Genomic DNA, 24,540 nt, shown 5'->3' with positions numbered 1-24,540 from the left:
CCATATGAAAATCACCAACCTAGAAACAAGAAGAAGTGACCATAGACAAAAATGTAACACTACCCTCAACCCCTTTCCCCACCAGATGTACCCTAATGTTGGTAAGACTTTGCATATATTGGTGCAGGAAGAAGCTTAAGGCTTAGAACATATAAACTGTTGTGGGATGTCAAAGCTTGCTTCTTGCTATACTGTGCATTATTTCATTGTTTACTTTATTAAACTATTTACAGTTTTTTCTATGAAGTTCTCACTCAAAAAGTGATAAAATTCTTTCTACTGTCTAATCAATTTTGTGTCATGACTCTTTCTCTGGACTTTAACTATCCCATAATGTAAAGCAAGTAAAAAATAAAAGTGGTATTTATTTATTTAATATAAAATAAAGTAGATACCAAAGCTGATCAACTCCCACTGTAAACTTCTATCTGAAGCCTGATGTTTGCTGTTGATTTATCCATGGAGTACCCTGGACCTCAATAATTACTTCAAGTAGAGAGTGTGAAGAGATGTATTGTTAGACCTTAACCTGCCAAGGCAGCTTGCAAATGACATAAATTAAAATTTATTCTTTTGGCCCAGTTCCATCCACTAGTATTTGCAATGTGATCTATGGCACATGCATCTTTGGCATATATTCTATCACAGGATAGATTTCTTTAAATTGTCTTTGAGATATAAGGCTCTCTGTTACTTTATTATTCCATTACAGTGTCGCTTGCTGTCACATACTTTGCTTTTTGGACTCTTGCCACAATTTAGAAATCAGAAAAAAATGTTTTGCTGAATGAATAATAGAAATGGGAATAGAGGTCATTTGTTGATTCAATGCATTTGATATTGTTATGCCTTTGAAAAATATAAGTCTATTAAATCAAAATTAACTGATCCTGTAAGAAGCCAATTAAGAAAGCACTATTGTTTTAAAGGCCAAGGAGGTAGACATAAAGCATGGTGAAATAGTAGTTGCCCTTTCAACACTAGCCTTAAGGTGGCAGAATTAACATTCCAAACATTTCTGCAAACACTGGACATAGGCATGCAAGGTGGGTATTATTATAAGATAATAAACTATTCAAAATTTGTTTAACCTAAACAATAATCTTTTGTTAATCTGAGAGTTTCAGTAACATAAAAAACTTAAGTACAGGAAATGCATTAACAGTTTTCTGCATAGTAGTTTTGCAGCACTGGAACCAATGTTGGATCTAACACATGTGGCCTTATGACTTCATCATGACCTGCTACTGATATACAATGTACTGTAGAAAACAGGGATGGAGGACAAGAATAATTTTGCAGTGACTTTGATACCATCATTGTCAGATGCCATCAATCAAGTTCTCAAAAAGTAAATTCAGTTGAAGGCCATCAGTATTGGAATTAAAAAAGGAAAGAACATAAGAGAATTTATCAGCAGGTTTGGAAGACTCCCAAACATTGTGTTTAAAAGAGAGGAAATATTTCCAAATTAATCCAATTTGTTGTCCATATGGGGAAAGAGGGAGGGGGCATGATGGTATGCACATTATATCATCTTCAAATAGCATGAATTACATACTGCACATCATTTGCACCATGGCATGAAAGATATAAATTATATAATTAATATGATTTGCAGGATGAGGAACATGACATCTTTGTAACTTCTACAAGATGCTAATCCCTGTGGGAATTCAGGCTATTTATTAGCTATGGAAAACTGAGTGTCCTTTGGAAGAAGCAATATAACGTTTAAGCTTTACCATAACTTATAACAGCTTTTTCCAACTTGGTGCTTTCCAGCCATTTTGAACAATTTCCAGAATATCAAATACTTTAACATATCTGAAGGGTCCCCTTTTAGGGAAGGCTTGCTGATAACGAGGGCACAAATGGCTAATGCATGAGCATTTTTATTTCAGAAAGGAATATACATCAACGTTTTCGTTGCAAAAATTCCCACAAAAAAAAATGAAACTAGCTCCTTACTTGGTCTACGTTCCTTAAAATAGTAACAACTGCTTTGAGTTTTCAGATTTTTAACTTTTCTTTGATTATTTGTCACTCTCTAATTTTAAACTGTAAACTAAATAGTATACTTTTCATAAGTGCCTGCATTAGTGCCCAGTTCTATAAAAAATACAGAACTAAAAACACTAAGCAAACCAAAAACTAGAAAGGAAATATAACACAACAGATAATCAGCAAAAATATTTCAGATCATTTTAAAAACAAATTACAGGGAAAAATTATAAAGTACTGGTTTACCAGGAACGAGGATTCTGCAGCTAAGATGCCACTATCAAGAATTCTTTTTTTTTTTCTCCATACCACAGAGGGATACTGTTGGTGGGATCTCAAGCAAATCCTCATAGTAGATCATAAACAATGTTCAGCCAGTACTGGAGAAACTGCCAGTTGTGCGTATCTGAGTTCTTCATGATGCAGAACTTTATAATAAGTAATGATTTATTTAATGATATCTGATATCTTACAAGCAACCAGTGCAGCTTCTGGATTGTCTTCAAGGACAGCCCATGCAGAATTTATTAAGGAATATTATTGTAAGATTATTATGGAATAGATTATTGAAGCCATGCTGCTCCCACCAATCAAGAATGAACACATCTTACCAATGAAGTACTATCCCAGGGGTCTTCAAACTTGACAGATTTAAGACTGGTTGACTTCAACTCCCAGAATTCCTCCTCAGTCATGTTAGCTCAGGAATTCCAGGAGTTGAGATCCACAAGTCTTAAACTTGCCAAGTTTGAAGACCCTTGCACTATCTACTGCTTTAGTTTATCAATCTGTCAGTTTATTGGCCTTCTTCCAGTCTATCCTGTTCCTATTCAACATCTGCACAGCCTATTCTAATTCTGAAGGAATTGTTATGTTGATAACATATCCGAAATCAATATCATATAGATATTAAACAACAAGAGGAAATTTTGCGGAAGGCCTACAAACTCTATTGCATGGTCAAGCAGAATATTAATGATTCTGCTGATATTAAGGACTAATATATCTGATATCCTAATAATTGCTTTTTTTTTCTTTTTTGAGGGAACATGTCCTGTATATCACAGCCTTCATCATACCTTCCAGGGCAACTTACAAAATCAATATGAAATAAAACAAATGAAGAAAAAGAATATCAATTAATCATAGTATAATTGTGCTGCTGTTCTGCCATTCTGACATAGTCAAGCAACACAGCTCTGCTATTTACATTCATAAAAATACATTAAGCTGTCTGATTTCTAAAATTCCTTGCTTCAGCTCCTGATGCTCACTCTGATGGTCCTGTTGCTCCTGAAGGGATCCTGGAGATTGTTTGTCCCCAGTTTTTAGACATAAGACACTGGGCTGGAAACCAGGAGACTGGGAATTCTAGCATTATTTTAGGCATTAAAGCCACTCGGGTGACTTTGGCCAATCACTCTCTCTCAGCCAAATTTACCTCACAGGATGGTGGTTGTTGTGGGAAAAAATAGGAAGAGGGAGGAGTATTGTGTATATTTGGTATATGCATATTTGTTATTTATTAAAATAATAAAGGTAAGGTAAAAAGAATCTAAAAAAAAAACCCCCAACAATATCCTGGGTCCATCAATGAAAGCCATTAATTCAAGAAGCAGATTTCAAATTAATGCTGCTAAAAGCACAAGCAATCACTCTATTTACAACTTTAATTTAGATTATTTCTTTTTTTAAAAAAATTGAGAAATGAAAAATTGTAAATATGCAAAGTTAATAGAAGTGACATTTTGTTTTTCTGTTTCATTAAGATGGTGCAGTTAAAGTCTTATAATGAATTTTCTATGGCATTGCTGCATATAGTATCCACATTCATCTATAACAGCTGTGAGCCTGAACTACATTCCCTAGTGCTAGAACTGCCATCCTGCTGGCTGCATCTCATCAAATATCCCATACAAGAAAGGCACCATCATCACTCAGACAGAGAGAGATGAAGAAAAGGAGGACCAATGAGGATGAAAGAATAACACAGAAAGAAGAAAATTAAACTGTTATCTTGTTTCAAAATAGAGCCATACTATTCACACCATGAAGCCACTTCCCCCCAGCATGTGAAGATCATACGACTGAAATTTGCCAGCAAAATGGCTGATTTTCTACAGAACACATTGGAACTGGGTGGTATTAAGAAAACAGAAATGAGAGTGTTTTCCTTCTGTTAGGTGTCTCTCACTCTCAACTCTTAGCCGCACTCCTATCAACTGAGGAGCTCTGGGAGAAGCAGCAGCAGATGTCTGGAGCAACAAGGGCATAAAATAAAGAATGAATGTGATGTGGCATGAATAAGAGCTCATGCTTAAGCTTGCACTGTAGTGGCAAGATCTGTGAATTGTTTGCTTTGATTGCATCGGTAGATAGATGCCCACTAGCTTTGTTTAATATTCCCTAGACCATGCTAGGAAATGCCAAACTGAAAAAGGGGCTGCTGGGCACTGCAAATAATTTGATAACATTTCTCACATCTGTTTGGAGCTTGACACCAGTTGGCCAAATCCAGCTGAGGTGAAAAAAGCCTCGTGTTGTCATGTTATTTGGGATTGGTATGAGTCTGTGGATCCCGAGGAAATGCTTTGTGCTAACAGCTTTGTCACACATAAACCATATCCCCTGCCCTATCTTGCTAGTGAAAGCTGGCAGGGAGATGATGGAAGGCTGAGTTTGGGCAGAGGTGAAATCATCTTTGAATAATAGGCTCTTTATCTCTGCCTTGGAAAAAGCAATGGTATACCCTCTCCTCAAGAAACGATCACTATCTTGGACTATTATTTACTACCTACCAATCTTTTGTTCACACAGAAGGTTAAGAAAATTATAGAGCTGCAGTTCCAGATTGTCTGTATCCTTTCATGTGGGATTCACATGAAATGTGAGTATGGAATAATCATTGGTTGCTTAGGTTGATCATCACTGGTGGGACTAGGATGGAGAATTCACCTTCCCTGATTCTACAGTGTTATATCTCTCAGCCTCCTTCAATACCATCAACCATAGTTTCCTTCTGAGGCTGCTGTAAGGCCAGAGGTGGGAGGAACTGTTTTGAAGTGGTTCTCCTCCCTCTTCAGTGAATAGACCTAGACTAGAAAGGCTATGTTCTCAGGGTCTAGTTAGTAGAGAGGCTATGTCCTTCCTTAGGTAGGGGTCTCCAACCTTGGCAACTTGAAGCAAAGCTGGCTGGGGAATTCTGGGTGTTGAAGTTTTGGCTTCAAGTTGCCAAGGTTGGAGACCCCTGTCCTCAGGCATTCTGGTGTGCCTGAGCTGTTTCTCCCTTCAGTTTAGCATCTGCAAAAAGTCATTCACCAGCACAGGGTGAACTAACACCAAAATGTGAATGATACTCAGGAGATACAGTGTAGGTTTGACCTGGTGCTTGGAGGCTATTGTGCTCTGGAAGAGCTAAAACAAGGTTAAGATCAACCCTAGAAAGATGGCAGTAGATTAGAAAGCTGACTAAATATGGAGTGTACAAAGGAGGGTTTGTCCCTTGGGAATGCAAATAAAATTAGAAGTGCCCAAGAATCCCTAACAGACTTGCTGAAAAATAATTAACAAAGAAAATATTTTTGAGATTATGTTGATGGTATATGGATACTTGTCCCCTAGTTGGAGACAAATATCACAGAGCACTTCTCTATACAGAAAGGGTGACAGAGAAACGAACACCCCACTCAGAATGGCAGTAACATTAGTTTAATATTTTTATTGGGGGGAAAATGCCTTTGTCAGCAGGGTTTAATTTCCATTAAATCAATTTACTACAGCTTAATTTGCATGAAATTAAATGCAGTCCTTATTCAAAGAACCATCACTCCCTTAAATCATTCAGCACTGGGAACTGATCATAGGCCTAATTAAAAACTTGACTGGAGCCATGCCCATCTATTCCCCTTGTAACATTCAGTAGGTCTGACAAGAGCCTTTGGTCTCTGTTAACTTACTTTGCATTCCTAAGGGACCATTCTTTGCTAACTTGGCAAAAGTATCTTCCACTTCTGGCCCTGTTATGCGAAAACCCTTGTGTTCCTGGAATCAGGACCAGCGGGTTCAGTTGTCCTTTTGAAGCTCATTTAAGAACTTATATTTCTGTGAGTTCAGAAAAACAACAAGGAAAAGTTTTCTGGCCAATAAGACGAAGAAGCTTGAGGTGTTATTTATAACTGTAAATATCTCATTTTTCAGGGGACCCCCCCTCCCCAAATTTCAATATGTATTGAGGATTAAAAAAGGTTTCCCGCTTCATACTCAAACCTAAGAATTTGGAGCTTTAGTATGTATTTGGTGTCTTTTGTGTCTGAAGTTGAATGGCAGCCTTGTTTACATTCAGACGAAAGGCTCAGTGGACAGCATTCTTCCGGAGAACCATAGCTTGTTAGAGAAATACATCTTGAGAAAGAAAATCGCTGCTATTTCCATATAAACAGGTGAGATAGTAAATGATGGGCAATTTCTTTCTTTGCTAAAAGCCAGAGGACTGCTCCTAGTTAGAGAACAGTCCTGAGCTAGTCTGAACTGGCATTAGATTTGTAATAGTGATGTTATTTCTGGTGAAAGATAAGTTGATGGGCTATCTTTCCATGGATTTTCCCAGTGAGTTCCCTAACTAAAAGGCTTACAGGAGCCATGCTGATACATGCTATTATCTCTGATCCGAGACAATGCAACTAAGTGGCTCACTTACCTCTTTGATTCTCTCCAAAAGAGGGAGCAGCCAGTCCTTGTTCACTTCACAGTGACTGTCTAGAAAGGTAAGAACCCCTGCCTGGGCCACATCTGCTCCTCGAATGCGGGATCGGATCAAACCTGTAACAGCGGACATGAACTCAAACATAGGTCTGGCTGATGCAAATTTCTAAGCAAGACTTTAGTTGCTAAACAAGCACGCAGATTCTTCAACTTAACTCATTTTTAGCACAACATGAGTGCTACCTTTATGGACTTAAAAATGATATGCCATTTTTAAGATGTCTCAGCCCAGTTACTTTTCTGCATTGCAAGATCAGTGGCCCAAAGAAAAAGTTTGTCTTGGGCAAAAAAACCCAGTATGATCATTAAAACCGTCTGCATGTATATAATTCTTTCCATTGCTTCTGCAAAGGGAAGACAAGATACCAAAATGCTGGCTCTGAAGAATAATATCATGTAACTAGAACAATCCTCCTTTTTTGCCTAAAATACAGTTTAAAACAAGGTTTTCAGACTTTCTTAAGAAAAATCTAAGGATAAATACTTCTTAACCGGGATGGGATCACTTCCCTAACTACAGCTTCCTGTAAATTAATCTGCAAAGGCAAATTGCTTCAAAAACAAACAGCAAATACAATTTGTATTGCAGAAACAAATGACAAACACAAATTCCCAGCCTGCAATTGCTTCCCTCAATTACAGGAATTTTCTGATGCACTTTGTTTTTCATTAATGGAGAGCTAAATTTATCTTTTGCAACAATTCTAATATGGCAGAACATTGAAAGAACATGGCAACAAGATATAAATATTAATTAATAAATCAGTAATTGGGGATGGTGAAGAAATTATAATATTACATGAATAATACATTGAGGCCAACTTATAATCAACAGGGATAAGATAAAAGGTTCCTTTTTATTCTTTTTTTTAAATAAATTGTATTCAATTTTTCATATTAAAAACAAAAATCTCTTTTTAGTGGACAACATATTTCCGGATCATCACCTTTACATAAAAATATGAAAGCAATTATACATTCATATATGCATACTTAATTCTATTATTACCTTTTACATTCCAAATTTTCAGTAAGGAGAGAAACAAACACATTAATTCTAGCCTCTTTCATTAATCTCAATCGAAACATCTTTTTGTTTCATTTCAATTATTTCAAATACAATCCTTTAATATTTATTTTAAAAATAAAGATAAATAAAATGTGTTTGCCTAATAATAATAATAATAATAATAATAATAGGTTACCAATGTCTCTCCTTGCTTTTAATAGTCTATATGAACTTATTAATTTAGTTGGTTCTTTAGTCTGTCATATTTCCTTTCCATTACACATTCTTTTTATAAATTCTAGATTAATACAAATTTTAACACTAAAGAAAAAAAACAAGTATAGGTTTCCCCTTTTACTGCTTTGAGTGTGACACCTCAATGATTAAAATATACCTTTATTCCCTCAACTTGATTCCCAATAAACCATTATTTTTAAGAAGTTGCAATAATAATCATTACATCTTTTCATTTGGATTCCGCAGCATATTTCCCACCCTTAATTTTTAATAAAAGTTATCAGTATCTATATTACCCTATTTTCTAAATATTTTTAATTGCAGAAATATTCTTATTACCCCTTGTCACCCTGCAGAATCCCTTTTAATTCATCAACCATTATCTCTGAAAAAAACAATTTCTTTTCAATGTTTTACTATTTCCGTATTTCTTTATTTCATGCACCTGTTTCTTACTGTTTCTCGTCCCCCTCTTTTCCACATATCTTTTCTCATTCCAGTTTATATCACTCTCTTTCATAATATTTTCCTTTCCCCTTTTCTGCTGGGTCTTTCTGCCTTTCCCGACTTTACAGGTATTCCCCCTTTTGATTACCTTCTTAAATCTCAACTTTTTAACCTTCCTTCTTTCCCCACTTCTTTGTAGTGTTCTTTGTGTTGTCTATTTAAAAGTCTTCTCCTTGACTCGGCTCCTCCTCCTCTGAAGCTCTTTCTTCTTGTTCTTCAATCGACATTTCCATTTTTTCCAACACAGAACAAAGTGATTCGTCTCTTTCTTGTAGTAATTCTCTCATATTTTTAAGTTCCATTTTTAATTCCCGAAGAGATATCATCATTACACACTCTTGTATTTTATGATCGTTAAAGTCCACAAAAAAACCGTTTTTACTTTCCTTCTTTCTTCTTTCAATTTTCTAAAGTTCCCAATTATTCCAGCCCAGGGTCTATACCAAAAACTTCAATCAATCCCACAGTCAGTGTTTCCTTGCTTTTTTCTTTATTCTGGTTCTGCTTTCACTTTCTAAGATTCTTACTTTGTTTCAATATTTCTTTAGTGTTATATCCACACAAGTTCATTCAGAAACAGGATGCTTTCCCTTTTGTTTGAGCTCAAGTTTTTGTCAAAAGGTGGCACTCTCCATTATACAAAGTCTTCACTTTTCCCCCCTATTTTTTTGTTTAGGGTTTTTCAAACCTCAATATTCCAGCACAGTCCAGTCTCCAATTTGTAAACTTTATTATTATTATTATTTGACAATCTTAAATCCAGCTTTATTTTATGCCTGTTTATTGCCAAAATATTTTAGTCCAATTTAGTTAAATTTTTAATTCCAGCTTTTTCCTTTCCCAGTTTGAAGCCCCGCTTAGCTGTCAAAAATATTTTCTTATTTTTTTTCCTGTCCCTTTGTAATTTCGCCGCTCACTTTTCTTTTCTTAAAAATTCCATGTTACCTTAATCCCGGGGTACTTTTGTTTAGTTGTATTGCCCAATTGTCCCGGTTCAGATGTTATCCACCTCTTTCTTCCCTCCTGCACAAAGCTTAATCCAGCTGAGTCCTCCTTTTCAGGGTGGCCATTTTAAACCACCGCTGCAGTCATCTTCAGGGGGAAAAAGACCAAACCCAGGGGAGAGATGCGGCTCCCCTCAACTGGCTTGCGGCTTCCCCTTACTCCGCTGCCCCTCCAAGGCATCTTCAGCCCCTAATCGTAATGATCAGGGCTCTCCAATAAAAGAGCATGGACCATAGCCACAGAGAGTCGCGATCTACGGTCTGTCAGCGAGGAGGCTCTGCCTTCTTCCCAGGTTCCTTTTTATTCTTAAGTTTGATGGGTATTACTAAGTTATCATAAGGAGAAAGGTATATCATTTTTATACTGAATGGCAATTTTAATTAAATCACTTGATTTTGCAATATTTGTTTCAATAGAAAAGAATGTCTATAGTTCATGGTTGAGATCTCAGTACTGTCTGAGTTTGGTTGTTGGCTTGAAGACATTTCATTATCCAACTATGTAGTATCATCAGTGTGAATGTGGGGTTTCCTGTCTGTCTATATACAATAGCTTTCCCTGTGTATTCCCAGACAATCCTCATAAAACATACAAGGCACACAGAACACTGACTTTGTTTACATAGTCACACTGTCTTCAGTTTGCTACTTTGAATACCTCAAAGCTTTACTGGAGCCTAATAGTCTCATCGTGCAATTGTAGAGTTCCAGTGGCTAAACAAATTTCCAAGGAAGTTGCTTTCATGGTCCTCAGGAGGTTTGTTTAATTAAAGAAATGGTACAGGAAATGACATGCTTTACAAAGCAAAACTTTCATTTTACACCTTGGATTTCTCCATATGGATTTGCTTCATCCCATTTCTCCTGTTTTCTTAATAAAATTACACCTAGAATATATTTCTTAGTTGGACCCACACAGCAAAAGATTAAGTGGTCATTGTCTTGTTGGGTCAACAAAGCCATCACAATCAGCTGTAATATGAATGTTGTGGTATCATTTGTAGCATAAGAATTGAGTTCTGTTAATGTGAAGTTAGAATCTCACTTGTATGAATACATCCATCAAGAGGTAAAGCGTAAGTTCAGACATGGTTTTAATTGTATTAGGCAACCAAATATTATTGGTTTGAGGAAGTCTGGATTTAAGTGGAATGACTATACATTCTGTTCCATAAAACAGTCTTGATTAATATTAGTTCTTTTATGTGTTCTTTTATATTTTTATATGTAGGCTGGAATGACCTTGAGGGACAAGAGAGAGAGAGCCACAGAATGGGCAACTGGCAAGTAAAAGATGTCCCAGCCCACAGGAGAAACAGAGTGGGAAATATTTTAGAAGGCACTCTCCCTAGTTTTCTGAAGAGTAAAATTAAAGGGGGAGAGAAATATGTTCAATCTTCCAATGTAACTTTACAATAAAGATAGAATTAGTGTTTGTGTGTCTTGTCTGGACTATCTCAAAGGTCAAGCATATGGATAATAGCTTTGGGGAAATGGAAGTGACTATTCCTTTCCCACCATGACCTGAATTATTTTTTGTAAATCCTGTTTTTCACCCAATTTAAATAATATCACCTTGGGTGGCTTCACATGATGCAAGCACAATCCGGATAACATTTCCATATTGAGGCTTATTCACTGCATAGATTAGCTCCCTGAGTTGCTCTATGATTGATCTCTGTTTCAACGCAACCTGCCATTTTGGGGTAACATGGAGAAAACATTATGGATTCTTCAAAAGGAATAAAAGGAATCTACAAAACCAAATAAGCCAAGCTTTAAAACAGGATCTGAGCCAGAATCAGACCTCAATAGCCCAGAACCTTCTGTTAAGAATTTAAAATCCTAGATGTTTTTATTTATTTTATTTATTTGTCAAAATCTTAAAATATAACAGAAACAAGAATAAACATAAGTTTAAATACAAGAAATAGGAACTGATAATTGGGGACAATAAAACAGGGACGGTAGGCACGATTGTGCGCTTATGAACACCCCTTACAGACCTCTTAGGAATGAGGTGAAGTCAATAGAGGTTAGTTTGAACATAAAGGAGTGGGGGTTTGAGCAGGTGACAACAGAATCAGGTAGTGAGTTCCAGACATTGACCACTCTGTTGCTGAAATCGTACTTCCTGCAATCAAGGTGGTTTACATTTAGTTTATATCTGTTGTGTGCTCTTGTGTTGTTGTTAAAGCTGAAATATTCATTAACTGGTAAGATGTTGTAACATATGATTTCGTGTACTATGCTTAAGTCCAATCTTAGCCGGCGTAGTTCAAGGTTATCTAAGCCTAGAATTTCAAGTCTGGTGGTGTAGAGCATTATGTTGAGAACAGAAGAATGTAGTACTCTTCTGGTAAAATACTTCTGGACTCACTCAACTGTATTTATGTCTGATATACAGTGCGGATTCCAGACAGCAGAGGTGAATTCAAGTTTTGGTCTAGCAAAAGTTTTGAATGCCCTAGTTTGCAAAACAGTATTACCAGAGGAGAAGCTTCGTAAAATTAAATTTACAACTCTTAAAGTCTTTTTTGGCAAAACTGTTGCAGCGAGCTTTGGCATGTGTGCCAGACCTTCTCTAGCCCATAAATGGCTGCATCAATATGAAGACTAAATCACAAGATGAAAAGGCAACAAAATGTTTGCTTATAGTACTAGATATTTTATCTGAAACTAAGTTGAGTTATATTGTCAATTGTGACATTCTCTAATTCTATTAGGAATGCATTCCTACGCTTCTGGGAGAGTTTTGGGGTTAAGGAATGCTAGTGCACCTCTTACTAAGTGTGCTTAAGACTGGAGATTATTTCCTCTGAGTTTGAAAGAAAATATGAGAAATCATATTGCATTGTTTCCTATGGATTAATTTATGTACTGGGTACTGCAGGGGAGGGAATAAGACAATGGGCTAGAAATCACATGTCAGCACTCCTTTAATTTACAACAGCATAACTAAATTAGAATATGACTAGAATATGCTAGATAACAGGATAACAGAGTTGGAACGGATCTGGGAGGTCTTCTGGTCCAATCTCCTGCTCAAGCAAGAAGCCCTATATCATTTCAGACAAATGGTTGTCAAATCTTTTCTTAAAACCCTTCAGTGTTGGACCACCACAAGTTCTGGAGGCAAATCATTAATTGTTCTAGCTGTCAGGAAATTTCTCCTTAATTCTAGGTTGGTTCTCTCCTTGATTAGTTTCCATCCATTGCTTCTTGTCCTACCCTCAAGTGCTTTAGTTAATAGGTTGACCCCCTCTTCTTTGTGGCACCCCTTTAGATATTGGAACATATTGGAACACTGATATCATGTCACCCCTAGTCCTTCTTTTCATTAAACTAGACCCTGCAACCATTCCTGCAACCATTCTTCATATGTTTTAGCCTCTAGTCATCTAATCATCTTTGTTGCTCTTCTCTGCACTTTTCCTAGAGTCTCACTTTTTTTATATCGTGCTGATCAAACTGGATGCAATATTCCTAGTGTGGTCTTAGCAATAGCACTTAGACCTAAACATATATATATATATATATATATATATATATATATATGTATGTATGTATGTATGTATGTATGTATGTAACTTTAAAAGCACAACTATAATGATGTGGGAAAATACCCGAACAAAGCTGAATACCATACATGTAAGTACCCGTGAAAACTTAAGAAAACAAACATACATACATACATACATGTTCTGTCTCGTCTTTCCCAAAAAACAAAAGAGTACAAACTCACACAAACACAGGCAGGCAAGCGGGCTTGGACTTCACAGAGTTAATTCTTTGGAACTGATAATATTCTTGGCATTCCAACACGTCCTGCCTGCCAAGTCTGAACTGATAGTAAATAAAATTTTACTCACAGAAAATCACAAGGCAGTCCAGAAAGAAAATCTGAAATAAGATTAAACTTTGTCCTGTACAAAGTTTCAGGAGAAAACACACCCACTTTTATCCCGTGGGGTGTGGCTCAATGACTCAGCTCACTCTCTGACCCTCCCACGCCTCCTACGTTGCTGCTCACGTTTCTCCCTACGACGCTGCTTAGGATCGAGCCAACACTCTTCCTCTTTACTCCCTGTCAGGGGCTGCTCCAATATGCCTTCCTCCTGATTACTCTCAGGGTGTTCCTCTCGGTTGTCTGATGGAACCTGAGGCATTATCAGGGAGGAAGGTCCTGGGGAGGAAGGCATTGCCAGAGAGGAAGGTCCTGGGGAGGAGGGTATTCCCAGTTCCTCCTCCTCATCTTCCAGGTCCTCTTCCTCTGACAGCATAGGCTCAGGAATCGGGGCCACAACATATATATATTAAGTAACCTGCAGTACTGCACTCTAACTCTAACCACTGTGCCACTGCAGCTCAAACTTCATGTCATATTGATTCTAGCCCTCTATTAATGCAGCCTATAACTGTGTTCGCTTTTTTTGACAGCTGCAGCACACTGCTGGCTCCTACTTAAGATCCTTGATTCACTTAGTAAACACTTTTATTTTTTTCCAATATAAACCAAAGTTAAAATATATCAATTTAAACTGTGGTTTGGGGAGGAATGAAATACAGATGTTAGCCTACTTTAGATGTCAGCCCTGTTTCTTTACAGCCCTACTGTAAAACCCTATTGTAGCAATAAAGAGCTTAAATGTTTAAAATACAATTTAAATGTTAGAATTCAAGAGAAACATCATGAGCACTGTCCTTTGGTTTGTTAGAACAAACAACTTGTAAAAGAAAAGACTTGGAGATCTTTTTTGTCTGATTCTTATTTTCCAACTAAGAAGAGACACCAATGTATATATTAATAGAAGAATCACATAATATTCCATTCATTCCAGAGAAATTTCTCAACTTTGGGCCTCAAATATGTTGGAATTAAAATTCCCATATTGACTGGGAATTCAGGAAATTTTAATCCCAACACACCCAGGAGCATCAAAGTTAAAGCTTTATAACTAAGGGAAGTCATATACTGAACTTTTTCTTTTTGCTAAAACATGATTGGTTTAGTTTTGCATGGTATATAAATGTAACCAATTGTATTGTACAAAGTAAACAAGAATTAAATAAACCATGGTTGTGTGAAATGTGTTAGGCTAAATCACAGGTGTCAGCTTCTTGAAAATCTGCCACCTTGCAGATTTTGATCTTCTCCTTTGGGTGCCCATGCAGGAGCAGTAAGTTGTATTGCCTCAAACAATGAAATAAGCATGAAGGCACCATCATAACTGATTTTTAAAATAGTCAGACATTCCAAGAATAAGGACAAAAATAGAACCTTTGTAGGAAGACGATTAAGGAGTCGCAATGCAAATGTTACCATAGCTTTAAATGGACTAGAAGGGAAGAACAATCTACCCAATCCTTCTTACTCTTGAGTAAAGTAAACCTGAGGTTAAATTAATGTGTGTTGGTATCCTTTAATTGAGAAAAAGTGGAAAGAAAAGAAAGGATTTGAACAGTACAAGAAGAGTTAAGAAAGGCCATGGAAATTAAAGACTACAAGTGACACAGAACAATTTTTGGTTTCCTCGGGGTAATTGGTTTCACAGCTAAAATAATAATTCAGAAACATTCTGAGGATAATCAGAATATAATTCAATACATTTGGATGGTATCAACTTCAGGAAGGCTGGCCTTGAGGAACTGTGTGACTTGAGAGTTATCTGATGATACCAAATTAAGGGATTTACAGGGTTGTAAAAAGGGAATTACTGTAAGTGATCCATCAAATGATCTTTAAGTGATAGCGCTGGGTTTGTTTTAGAAATGTTCCAATTCTTGATGTAAAGTTGCCTAGATTTGCAGAATTTGGTATTGCTAATTGTTGATTTTATATTACACTAACCTACAAAATAATACTTCAATGAACAATATTGAATTTCCAAAAGAATTGAAAGAAATTCCAAGTAGGCAAGTAATAAATATCCTATGAAAAAATCAGAAAGTTTACAAATTATACTTTAAAACACATTTACTTCTTGAGCATGTAAGTGATTTTAATTTGTCAATTAAAAACAACCTTACAGTATCAAATAAGTTTCCCTTAACTAATATCATAAATTACTTATTTAAAAGAAATGACTATAAATGTCACTGTTTCAAGGATGCTTGCTTGGCAACTATTTTCAGTAGTAAGTTAATAAAGCAGGAAACAGTAAAGGGAAAATCAATTGTGTTTCCCAATTAGAAATGGACTTTCAAACACTGGAAATAGCTATTTTCATCCTTTTAATTTCTGAAGTGGGAAGAGGGATGGCAGAGACAATTACCATAGAACATAAAGAAAATGGGATAGGCACAATGGCTCAGCGATTAGAAATGCTTAGCTTTTCAACTGGAAAGCTGCCAGGCCGGATTCAAGACCTGAATGCTGTGCAATGGGATTTGCCCCTGTTACTTGCCCCAGCTCCTGCCAACCTAGCAGTTCGAAAGCATGCAAATGCAAATAGATAAATAGGCACAACTTCAGTGGGAAGGTAACAGTGAGGCTATGTGTCTTGGTGTATAGTCATGCTGGCCATATGAGCACAGAAATGTCTTTGGATACTCCCTCAGCTAAGAAACACAGATGAGCACTGCCTCCTGGAGTTGGGCACAACTGGACAGGGGAAATCTTTACCTTTATAAGAAAAATATTATTTTTCATTCCACCATTGTCCAATTCTGCTTTTAACAAAAAGCACAGAATGGATACTGAATAAATGCCATCTCGGACCTAATAGGCATGTTACTGAATATCCATATATAGAAAACAGACAGGACTTTTACTATAATACTGCTCCCTCCAATTTACAGGTTTTTACACAAACATACATATAGTATACTACAGGAGATGCAATAGCACTAAGGAATTATGAGAGCCCAAGAATACAAGCAGGTTGTTCAAGTGGGAGTTTTTATACAACTTTCAGATTGAGGGGAAAGTAATGCTCTGCTAAGATGCCGCCAGGGCTCCTTAATCTTGGTCTTCTTTTGATATCTCAAATATGGGAAGAGGTATCAAAGCAGTATCCATACAACCAGAATAGTATGTATATACAAGTTATTTCTTTTCTGATTTGTTTTCCTTCCTGAGTTATTTTCCTGAAAAGGCATCAGTTGGAAGAGAAAGATAAAGACACACCAACGAGAGGAATGATTTGTGAGTCAGATGTTTTTGTTCCTGCCCAGAAAGAAAAGTAGGTAGCATGAAAAATAAATATGTTTCGGCATTCTTCCCATGACTGGGTACACTCAGATTTCTGTTTTTATCTTTCTCTGTGTTGGTGGGTTGGAAAGAAAGAGAGGAAAGGACAGATTTCCATATCCCACCAACAATAATAGTTCAATTGCTATGCTTTACTTTCCATTAATATACAAGATGATATGGTTCAGAAGTGCAGAAAATAAGAATTGTTAATTTCTCAAAGAGCCTCCATACACAGGGAGATAGCCTCCTCCTATATGGAAAGAAAGGAATACGCAAATTGCTAAGTACTGTTTCTGGACCCCCTTACCAAATAGGTCAGTTGGGCAAAATTCTAGTCAAATGGGATTTTCACAATTCTGGAGAAGAATGCTAGCTGGGGAATATTGAGAATAGAAGTCCACACATCTAAGTGTCACTGATATTGAAAAAGACAGGTAGTTTTTGACTTACAACTTAATTTAGTGACTGTTCAAAGTTACCACCCCACTGAAAAAAATGACTTATGACCATTGTGGCATCCCCATGGTCACATGATTAGATGCAGATTCCTGGCAACTGAATCATATTTATCATGGTTGCAGGGTCCCAGGGTCATGTGATCCCCTTTGGCAACCTCTGATAAGCAAAGTCAATGGGGAAGCCAGATTCACTGAACAATTGTGTTACTAACTTAACAACTGCAGCGATTCACTGCAGTCATAACTGTGGCAAGAAGGTTGTAAAATGGGGCAAAATTCATTTTACTGTCTCACTTAGCACAGGAATTTTGGGCTTAATTGTTATAAGTTAAGACTACCTGTACTGATCTAGCTAATGACTGAGATTTGAGCCACTGCAAAGTTCAAGTGTAAAGTTCACTTGCAGCAAGATGTGTGGTAAAAATATTTTCTCCTCCAAGATGGGAGGAGGAAGAGAAGGAGGAGGAGGAGAAGCAGCAGCAGCAGCTCAAAATATATTCCCTGTGGGTGAGCCATATGCCTTCCAATTTACCCTGTCAACATTTAATCTGGGAAAGCAACTTTGCACTCAGCCTTCTTTAAGGTATAGGTATAGGTAAAATTTAGGTATATACTACAGGAAGGCTACAAGCTGGTAACAATCACCTTGTGCAGCTGTACAGAGTGATGTGTCTAATCCAGAGAGGGGAAGGGTCAGCAGATCAAATTCTACAGAGGAACATGCTGTCTGAAGAGGGCTTTTGCAAAGCCTTAATTGACAGCTGTAAACCCACACTTTGTGTCTTCTCAACTGTCCCGCCTCTGACACAGTTGCTGGAAAGAATTTTAATGACAAGGGCTCTGTCGCTGCCAAGTATTGTTTCTCCACAATGCTTTCACCCACATCTTTACTCTGAATACTTATTTAATAAAATTATACATGCCCTTCAATGAACTTCCAGGATGGTTTTAAAAAAGCAAACTTAAATGCACAAGTAAAATTTAATGTGTGAAATTGCAAATAATTGTTACTTTATTAATACCAATTATTAAGCAGTGACAGATCATTTTAAAAAGTTATTACAGCTATTGGGCCATTTTGATACAACAAGCATTCCGCTGAGTGGCTGGTTTTTGAAAAACATCCCTTCTACCTTTATGTCAACTCCATGGGCAGCATTTGGACTGGCCAAATTTATATCAGGCAAATGAGTATTAATTCAATTTGAATTATACCTTACTTTATGCACATGTCAGAAACAGGAATGACTTCATGGTGCATTTATCTCAGTTCAGGAAAAGCTATCCATTTCTCTTGCAAAGACGTTACTTATTGCAAAAAGTACCAGTCATAGAGGTTAATGTGAAAAGGTGTATATGTCATGCTTAAGTGAAGTCCTTTAAGTGTTCGCCCTGATCCTGAACTCAATAACCCATCAATGTTGAAGTCATTTTTAAATGAGGCATTTTAGACATAGGATGTAAAAGAAATAAAGTAAAAACAACAACACAAGAGTAAAATACTGATGAATAAAAAAGGGATCTAAAATGTAATGGAGTTCATAATTTTCAAATGTATCATTAATTACAAATTATAGAATGCTGCAGTCCTGGTTGCATTCACTAAAGGAAACTTGACTGAACAGATTTGAGCTTTATTTTGAAGAAAAATGCACTGATTGCTTTGTTTTGTTCTTTAAAACAGCAGCCCCCAACCTTTTGGGCACCGGGGACCAGTTCCTTGGACAGATTTTTTTCCATAGACCAGAAGGGCCGTGGTTTAAAATGTGGCCTGCATCCTGCAGATGGGCCTTCGCTTGTTTGCACAGCCCTGTTTCTGGCATGCCACGGACTGGTGCCTGTCCATGGACAGGGGGTTGAGGACCCCTGCTTTAAAGTATGAAAATAATTTAGAGAACACAATTACATGTACATACATGCAGACACACAGGCAGACATGGGGACGACAAAATCTCTATGACATATGTTCCAGATAATTGCCTCATCTTCTTTCATTGATACTGCTTTCATTTTCATTCACAGAAAGCTCCACCTTAGTAGAAGATTACAAGCATAAAATGTATGCACATCAATTGTAAAAGAGTATTTAGGATAGTCATTGCACTTTATTTTCCCTATCCTGTAAATCTTTCATTTTGTTTTTCTTTTTTCTTTGTGCTCCTTCAGTGTGCTCGGCCCCCAAATGCTTACCTTCTCTTCTACTGTTGCGCAGACATTTCACTTTGGGGAGCTTGATCAGCAAACGGCAATCATCCGCTTTGGAAACACAAACAGAATGCAATGTTATCTGACTGTTTCTTTTCATCTTTCAAAACTTTCACACAATCAAGAGGTCAGAAAGTGAGTGTTAAGAACTTTGTCAGTGTACACTTAACTCCTAGTGGCAGAATAGAAAAGGGTATGTGTCCATTATGATATTAAGGAACAATGGGGAATCATAATACATAGGAAAATCTCCTCTTTTCCAGGATCAAGTTTTCAGTCTCACAAAGGTTGAGACTGTGCACCAGTACATGCACAAACAGACACACACAGTTCCCTCTCTCCCTCCTTCTCAACCCCTCTGGTTTTCAAGTTCACTTACGATCATCGCTGAAGTCATCTACTAATAGGATTTCGTGGACCAGGTACACTGGGGTTCGGTTCAGCACACTAAGGGATCATAAAAGAAAATACCCAATGGATTTTCAACAGAAAAACAAAACTGGGGGAAAAAATCACGCTCAGAATACATTTTGCTTGGATAGGCAACAATGAAGTTGAGGGAGAGGGATGAAACACTTGCAAAAAGTGAGAGTTTTTTAAAGTTATACTACTTAAATAATAAATAATTATATCAATTATCCCTTCTGGTCATTAATATTTTGCAACTTCAGTTATATTTTCCAACCTTCAGTGCCAACAGTGTTTCTGAGAGTCCCTGGGAGCTGCACGTAATCCAGAGGGTTCACTGCTTAGTAGTGCAAAGTATGAGCCAGGTGTTCCTGAACTATTTCATCCAGGATCCAATTTAAATGGTAAGTGTTTTAGAAACAAAATAGAATCCCCATGATAGGCTACAATTATAATAACTGCAGTGCAAGACTCCCTCAAATTACCATAGCCACTGCTTGTGTTACATCAATTAAAAAGCTAAGCTGAAGCATGGTAGCCATGCTTCAAAGCCATACTGCTTTATAGTCTGAAGCTCCTCATAAATAAAAAGGAATGCCTGCTCATGGAACCATGAAGTCAAGTTTGCACTTCTGGGTAATAAGATCAACAACATTTTACAAAAGAATACAAGAAAACATGGTCAAGGTTTGTAAAAACCATGTTATTGTAAACTATCAACTCAGTGATCAACAATGGTATTTCTATTCCATTAGTTGTCACTACCAAAAGAAAAGATAGATATCTGGAAGGTTTTATAAAAATATTATTTAAAGAACGACCTATGTAACTAGTCGGAACAAGAGACAAGCAATTTCTGTGGAAAGCTAATTTTTGTAGACTGTCTTTAATTATAAGTTGGCTATAGTCATTGTGAATACTTAAATTACATACTAATTTAAACTGAGTCTGGTTTCTTTAAGCTAATGGGATTGCCCAAGCATTTAAAATAAATGTATCATATGAGTGTTGTTTTGAAGACAGCTTCTTTATGAAATGTAAACAAATTATTCACTATCTGGGAATATAAACTGCAAGTTACTAATGAAATATGAGACAGAAAATGATTGCCATTAACTCTAAAAAAAAAAGCTTCAACTACAACCCAAATTCTTCTATTTTTTAAAAAAATCAATGTAATTGGTTAGAAGGATTATATTGATTAATAATACTGATTAATGCTTCCAGGAAAATTTGATTGTTTGAATTTATACATCTGTGAATTCATATATGAATTAAACAACTATAAAATTAAAATAAAATGGAAGCCATCTTGTTTTAACCTGAATTTAATCCTGAGTTCCCCATTTAAATTGATTTCAAGATAACATAATATCTGAGTCTAATATCTGAGTCTAATAGGCTATTACCTAAGAAATATGACACCAGGTATGTTACTATGAGGTCATGCCTTTTATACAGAATTGGGAAAGTTATAAAGGATATATTTTGGAATAAACATATGGCAGAAGGAAAGTTGAGCTGAAGGATTCTTGATACCATCAGCCATAAAATCCTTCTGGACAGCCTGCAGCAATTGGGAGTGGGCAGCACTGTGTTGTGGTAGTTCTCCTTCCTCTGTGGTCATTTCCAATCTATGTTGATGGGGAGAGGTATCCCCTATTCAAGAAAAAATGAGACCATCAGTTCAGGGTCTGCTATCATCAGTATGCGAATGATGCTCACTTATATATCTCGTTCCTAAAATGTGTAACTACTACTGTTGATGTCTTGCCTCTGTTGGTTATGTCACTATGAATGGGAAGGAACGGACTGAGACTAAATGGCTGTGGATATATGGGCCCCCTTATGTGACAGAGTTTCCATCTTTGCCAACCATCTTGAAAAAGGGTTGCATTTCCCCATTCAAGACAGGTATACAGCTGTCTCACAGCTCTTATGTGAAGAACTCTGCAGCTATGTACCAGCTGTGCCTGTTCATGGATTGGAGAACCCTTGGATAGTCATTCAAACCCTAGTCACCTCTAGAATGCACTATTGCAATGTGCTGTACATGGTGCCGCCCTTAAAACTCCTTGGAGTTATCCTGCTCTGAAATGTATTACTGCATGTCATACCAAGGTTCCATGCTCTACTTGTCAATTGGCATAAATCAAGATGCTGGTTAGAAGAGAATATAATTCTTTATTGGCCAAGTATCGTTGGACACACAAGGAATTTGTCTTTGGTGCATATGTTCTAAGTGTACATGAAAACAAAATAAAATACATTCATCACAAATCATAAGATACAACAATTAGTGATAGTCATAGGTTACTAATGAGCAATCAAATCATACTAGGAAACAAATAAACCAATATAAATTGTAAAGATACAAGCAACACAGTTATAGTCATAAGTGGGGAATAGAATAGAATAGAATAGAAAACTTTATTGGCCAAGTGTGATTGGACACACAAGGAATTTGTCTTGGTTTAAATACTCTCAGTATACATAAAGAAAATGTACATTCGTTAAGAATCAAGAATCATAACGTACAACACTTAATGATAGTCATAGGGTACAATCAACAATCAAATCATACTAGGAAACAGTCAATATAAATTGTAAGGATACAAGCTACAAAGTTATAGTCCTACAATCACAAGTGGGAGAGGATGGGTGATAAGGAGTGATGAGAAGATTAACAGTAATAGTAGTGTACACTTTGTAAATAGTTGAACAGTGTTGAGGTAAATATTTGTTTAGCAGAGTGATGGCTTTCAGGAAAAAACTGTTTTTGTGTCTAGTTGTTCTGGTGTGCAGTGCTCTATAGCATCGTTTTGAGGGAAGGAGTTGAAACAGTTTATGTCCGGGATGTGAGGGGTCTGTAAAGGTACTAGGAAGGATGAGAAGAGTAATAGTAATACGGCCTTAGTAAATAATTTGACAGTGTTGTGGGAACTGTTATTTAGCAGTGTGATGGCATTCGGGGGGAAACTGTCCTTATGTCTGTCTAGTGGTTCTGGTGTGCAATGCCTTATAGCGTCATTTTGAGGGTAGAAGTTGAAACAAACTTTTAAGCAAAACGGACTTAACTTGTCGGGGCCTGGTGCTTTTCCTGGTTTTTGTTTGTGAAATAGAACTTGCATCTCATTCTCTGATCACCAGAGGTGGTGGGCCCAATGGGATGGGGTAGGTTGTAGGAGGCTTGGCTGTTGTTAGTGTGTCTGAGATTATATAACTTTATAACTTATAAAGCCCCTTATGATGTAGGACGTGATTACCGGAGGGATCACTTATCCAATAAGATCCACCAAAGTGGATGAACTTCAGATCTCTGTTAAATAAACTACCATTTGTGATTTAAATCATAGATTGCTTGTTTATTTATTCATTTGTTTGTTGCTTACATGGAAAATGTGATTTACAACTCATGACTGGGTTCATCCAATGACAAAATAAACAATACCATGTCCTAATATTATGTGTGAATGTAAATGTGTGTATACTCCAACGTATAACACAACTTTGCCAATATAATAAAAGAAACCAGGAGCACACATTCATAGTATCTATTGATTTCCAAGAATGAGAACACAGTACAATAGGAACTATTTTGCATAAATCAGGATCTTGAAATTTGCTAGGTATTCTTCCTGACCAATTTCTGTTAACAGTAAACACTTTCCTACATCTTTTCCCGAGGGCTGAAACTAAGTCTACTGGAGAAAATTAATTGAAAATTGCTGCTGTATGTTTCTTTAAATGATGTTAAGTTTTTTCAGACTTGGTTTATTTCCAGGTATATTGTTCTGATTCCATTATATTGACATGTTTATCATTTTAGCTATTTAAAAATTGGTACTCTTCATGTAATAGAGACTAAGAAATACCGTATGTCTATAATTTCCCCCAAACATTTCCATTATACTATTGAATGAACCTGCTTCATTCTTGAGTTTTCTCCTTACTTATACATAATGCACAAAGATCTCATAAATAACTGGCTCCCATCTGCCAGCTGGCACTAACTTTCTACATTATACACCACTAATAGGGTTAATAGATAGATATACAATAACATCTTTTATTTGGTCTGACATCAATTAAAAAAACAAGATATAAATGTTTTTCATCACCATTAGAATTTTAAAAATAAATTAGAAAACTGAAAATTAACTACTTCCAAAGTATTCAGATTAGACAAGATCCATAAAACATCCAAAGAAACTAACCATAATCTCTAACTGCAAATTCCTGGATGGACTTTAAAATTTCCGAGTATCACTGATGGAAATAAGGAAAAACTCCACTGAGTCAAGGATCAAACAGAATTCACAGATGGCACTTTAAATTCATGTTCATGACTTGTAATTTTATTATCATGTGCTAGATTCTCAGCAACTAAACATATTCTAGTCTAGCATTCTAAAGCATTTGATAAAGTATACATTTTTTTCTGGATTCTTGAGCTGACTGTATTTCAATGGTAGATTTACTCATGGACTTTATTATTTTGTCTAAGTATAATTTATTTATTTTATTTTATTTTGTCAAGGCAATCATTAGATAACAGATATAAGTATAAACATGGTTATGAATACATGAAATGGATACGAATAAGAAAAAAAAAGAAAGGACAGGGACGGTAGGCACATTGGTGCGCTTATGCATGCCCCCTACAGATCTCTTAGGAAAGGGGTGAGGTCAATAGTAGATGGTCTAAGGTTAAAGTTTTGGGGGTTTGGGGAAGAAACTACAAAGTCAGGT

At 36.5% G+C, this 24,540-nt stretch overlaps 1 protein-coding gene across 1 annotated transcript in view; it reads right to left on the bottom strand.

The window, feature by feature from the left end:
• The window catches only part of GALNT14 (polypeptide N-acetylgalactosaminyltransferase 14), a 296,209-nt gene that overhangs the window by 51,363 nt on the left and 220,306 nt on the right, over positions 1-24,540 (bottom strand). Inside the window, exons 4-6 of the mRNA XM_026695635.2 lie at positions 19,760-19,827; positions 19,366-19,431; positions 6,701-6,822 (exon numbers count right to left, since the gene is read on the bottom strand). Coding sequence (XP_026551420.2) covers positions 6,701-6,822; positions 19,366-19,431; positions 19,760-19,827 — 256 coding nt within the window. The remainder of the gene's footprint in view (positions 1-6,700; positions 6,823-19,365; positions 19,432-19,759; positions 19,828-24,540) is intronic.

Source organism: Pseudonaja textilis, chromosome 1, assembly GCF_049901715.1.
Source record: "Pseudonaja textilis isolate UNSWEBS1 chromosome 1, rPseTex1.2, whole genome shotgun sequence".
NCBI lineage: Eukaryota > Metazoa > Chordata > Lepidosauria > Squamata > Elapidae > Pseudonaja > Pseudonaja textilis.
Note: the sequence above shows the minus strand (reverse complement) of the source record. Positions and strands in the feature narration are given on the sequence as shown.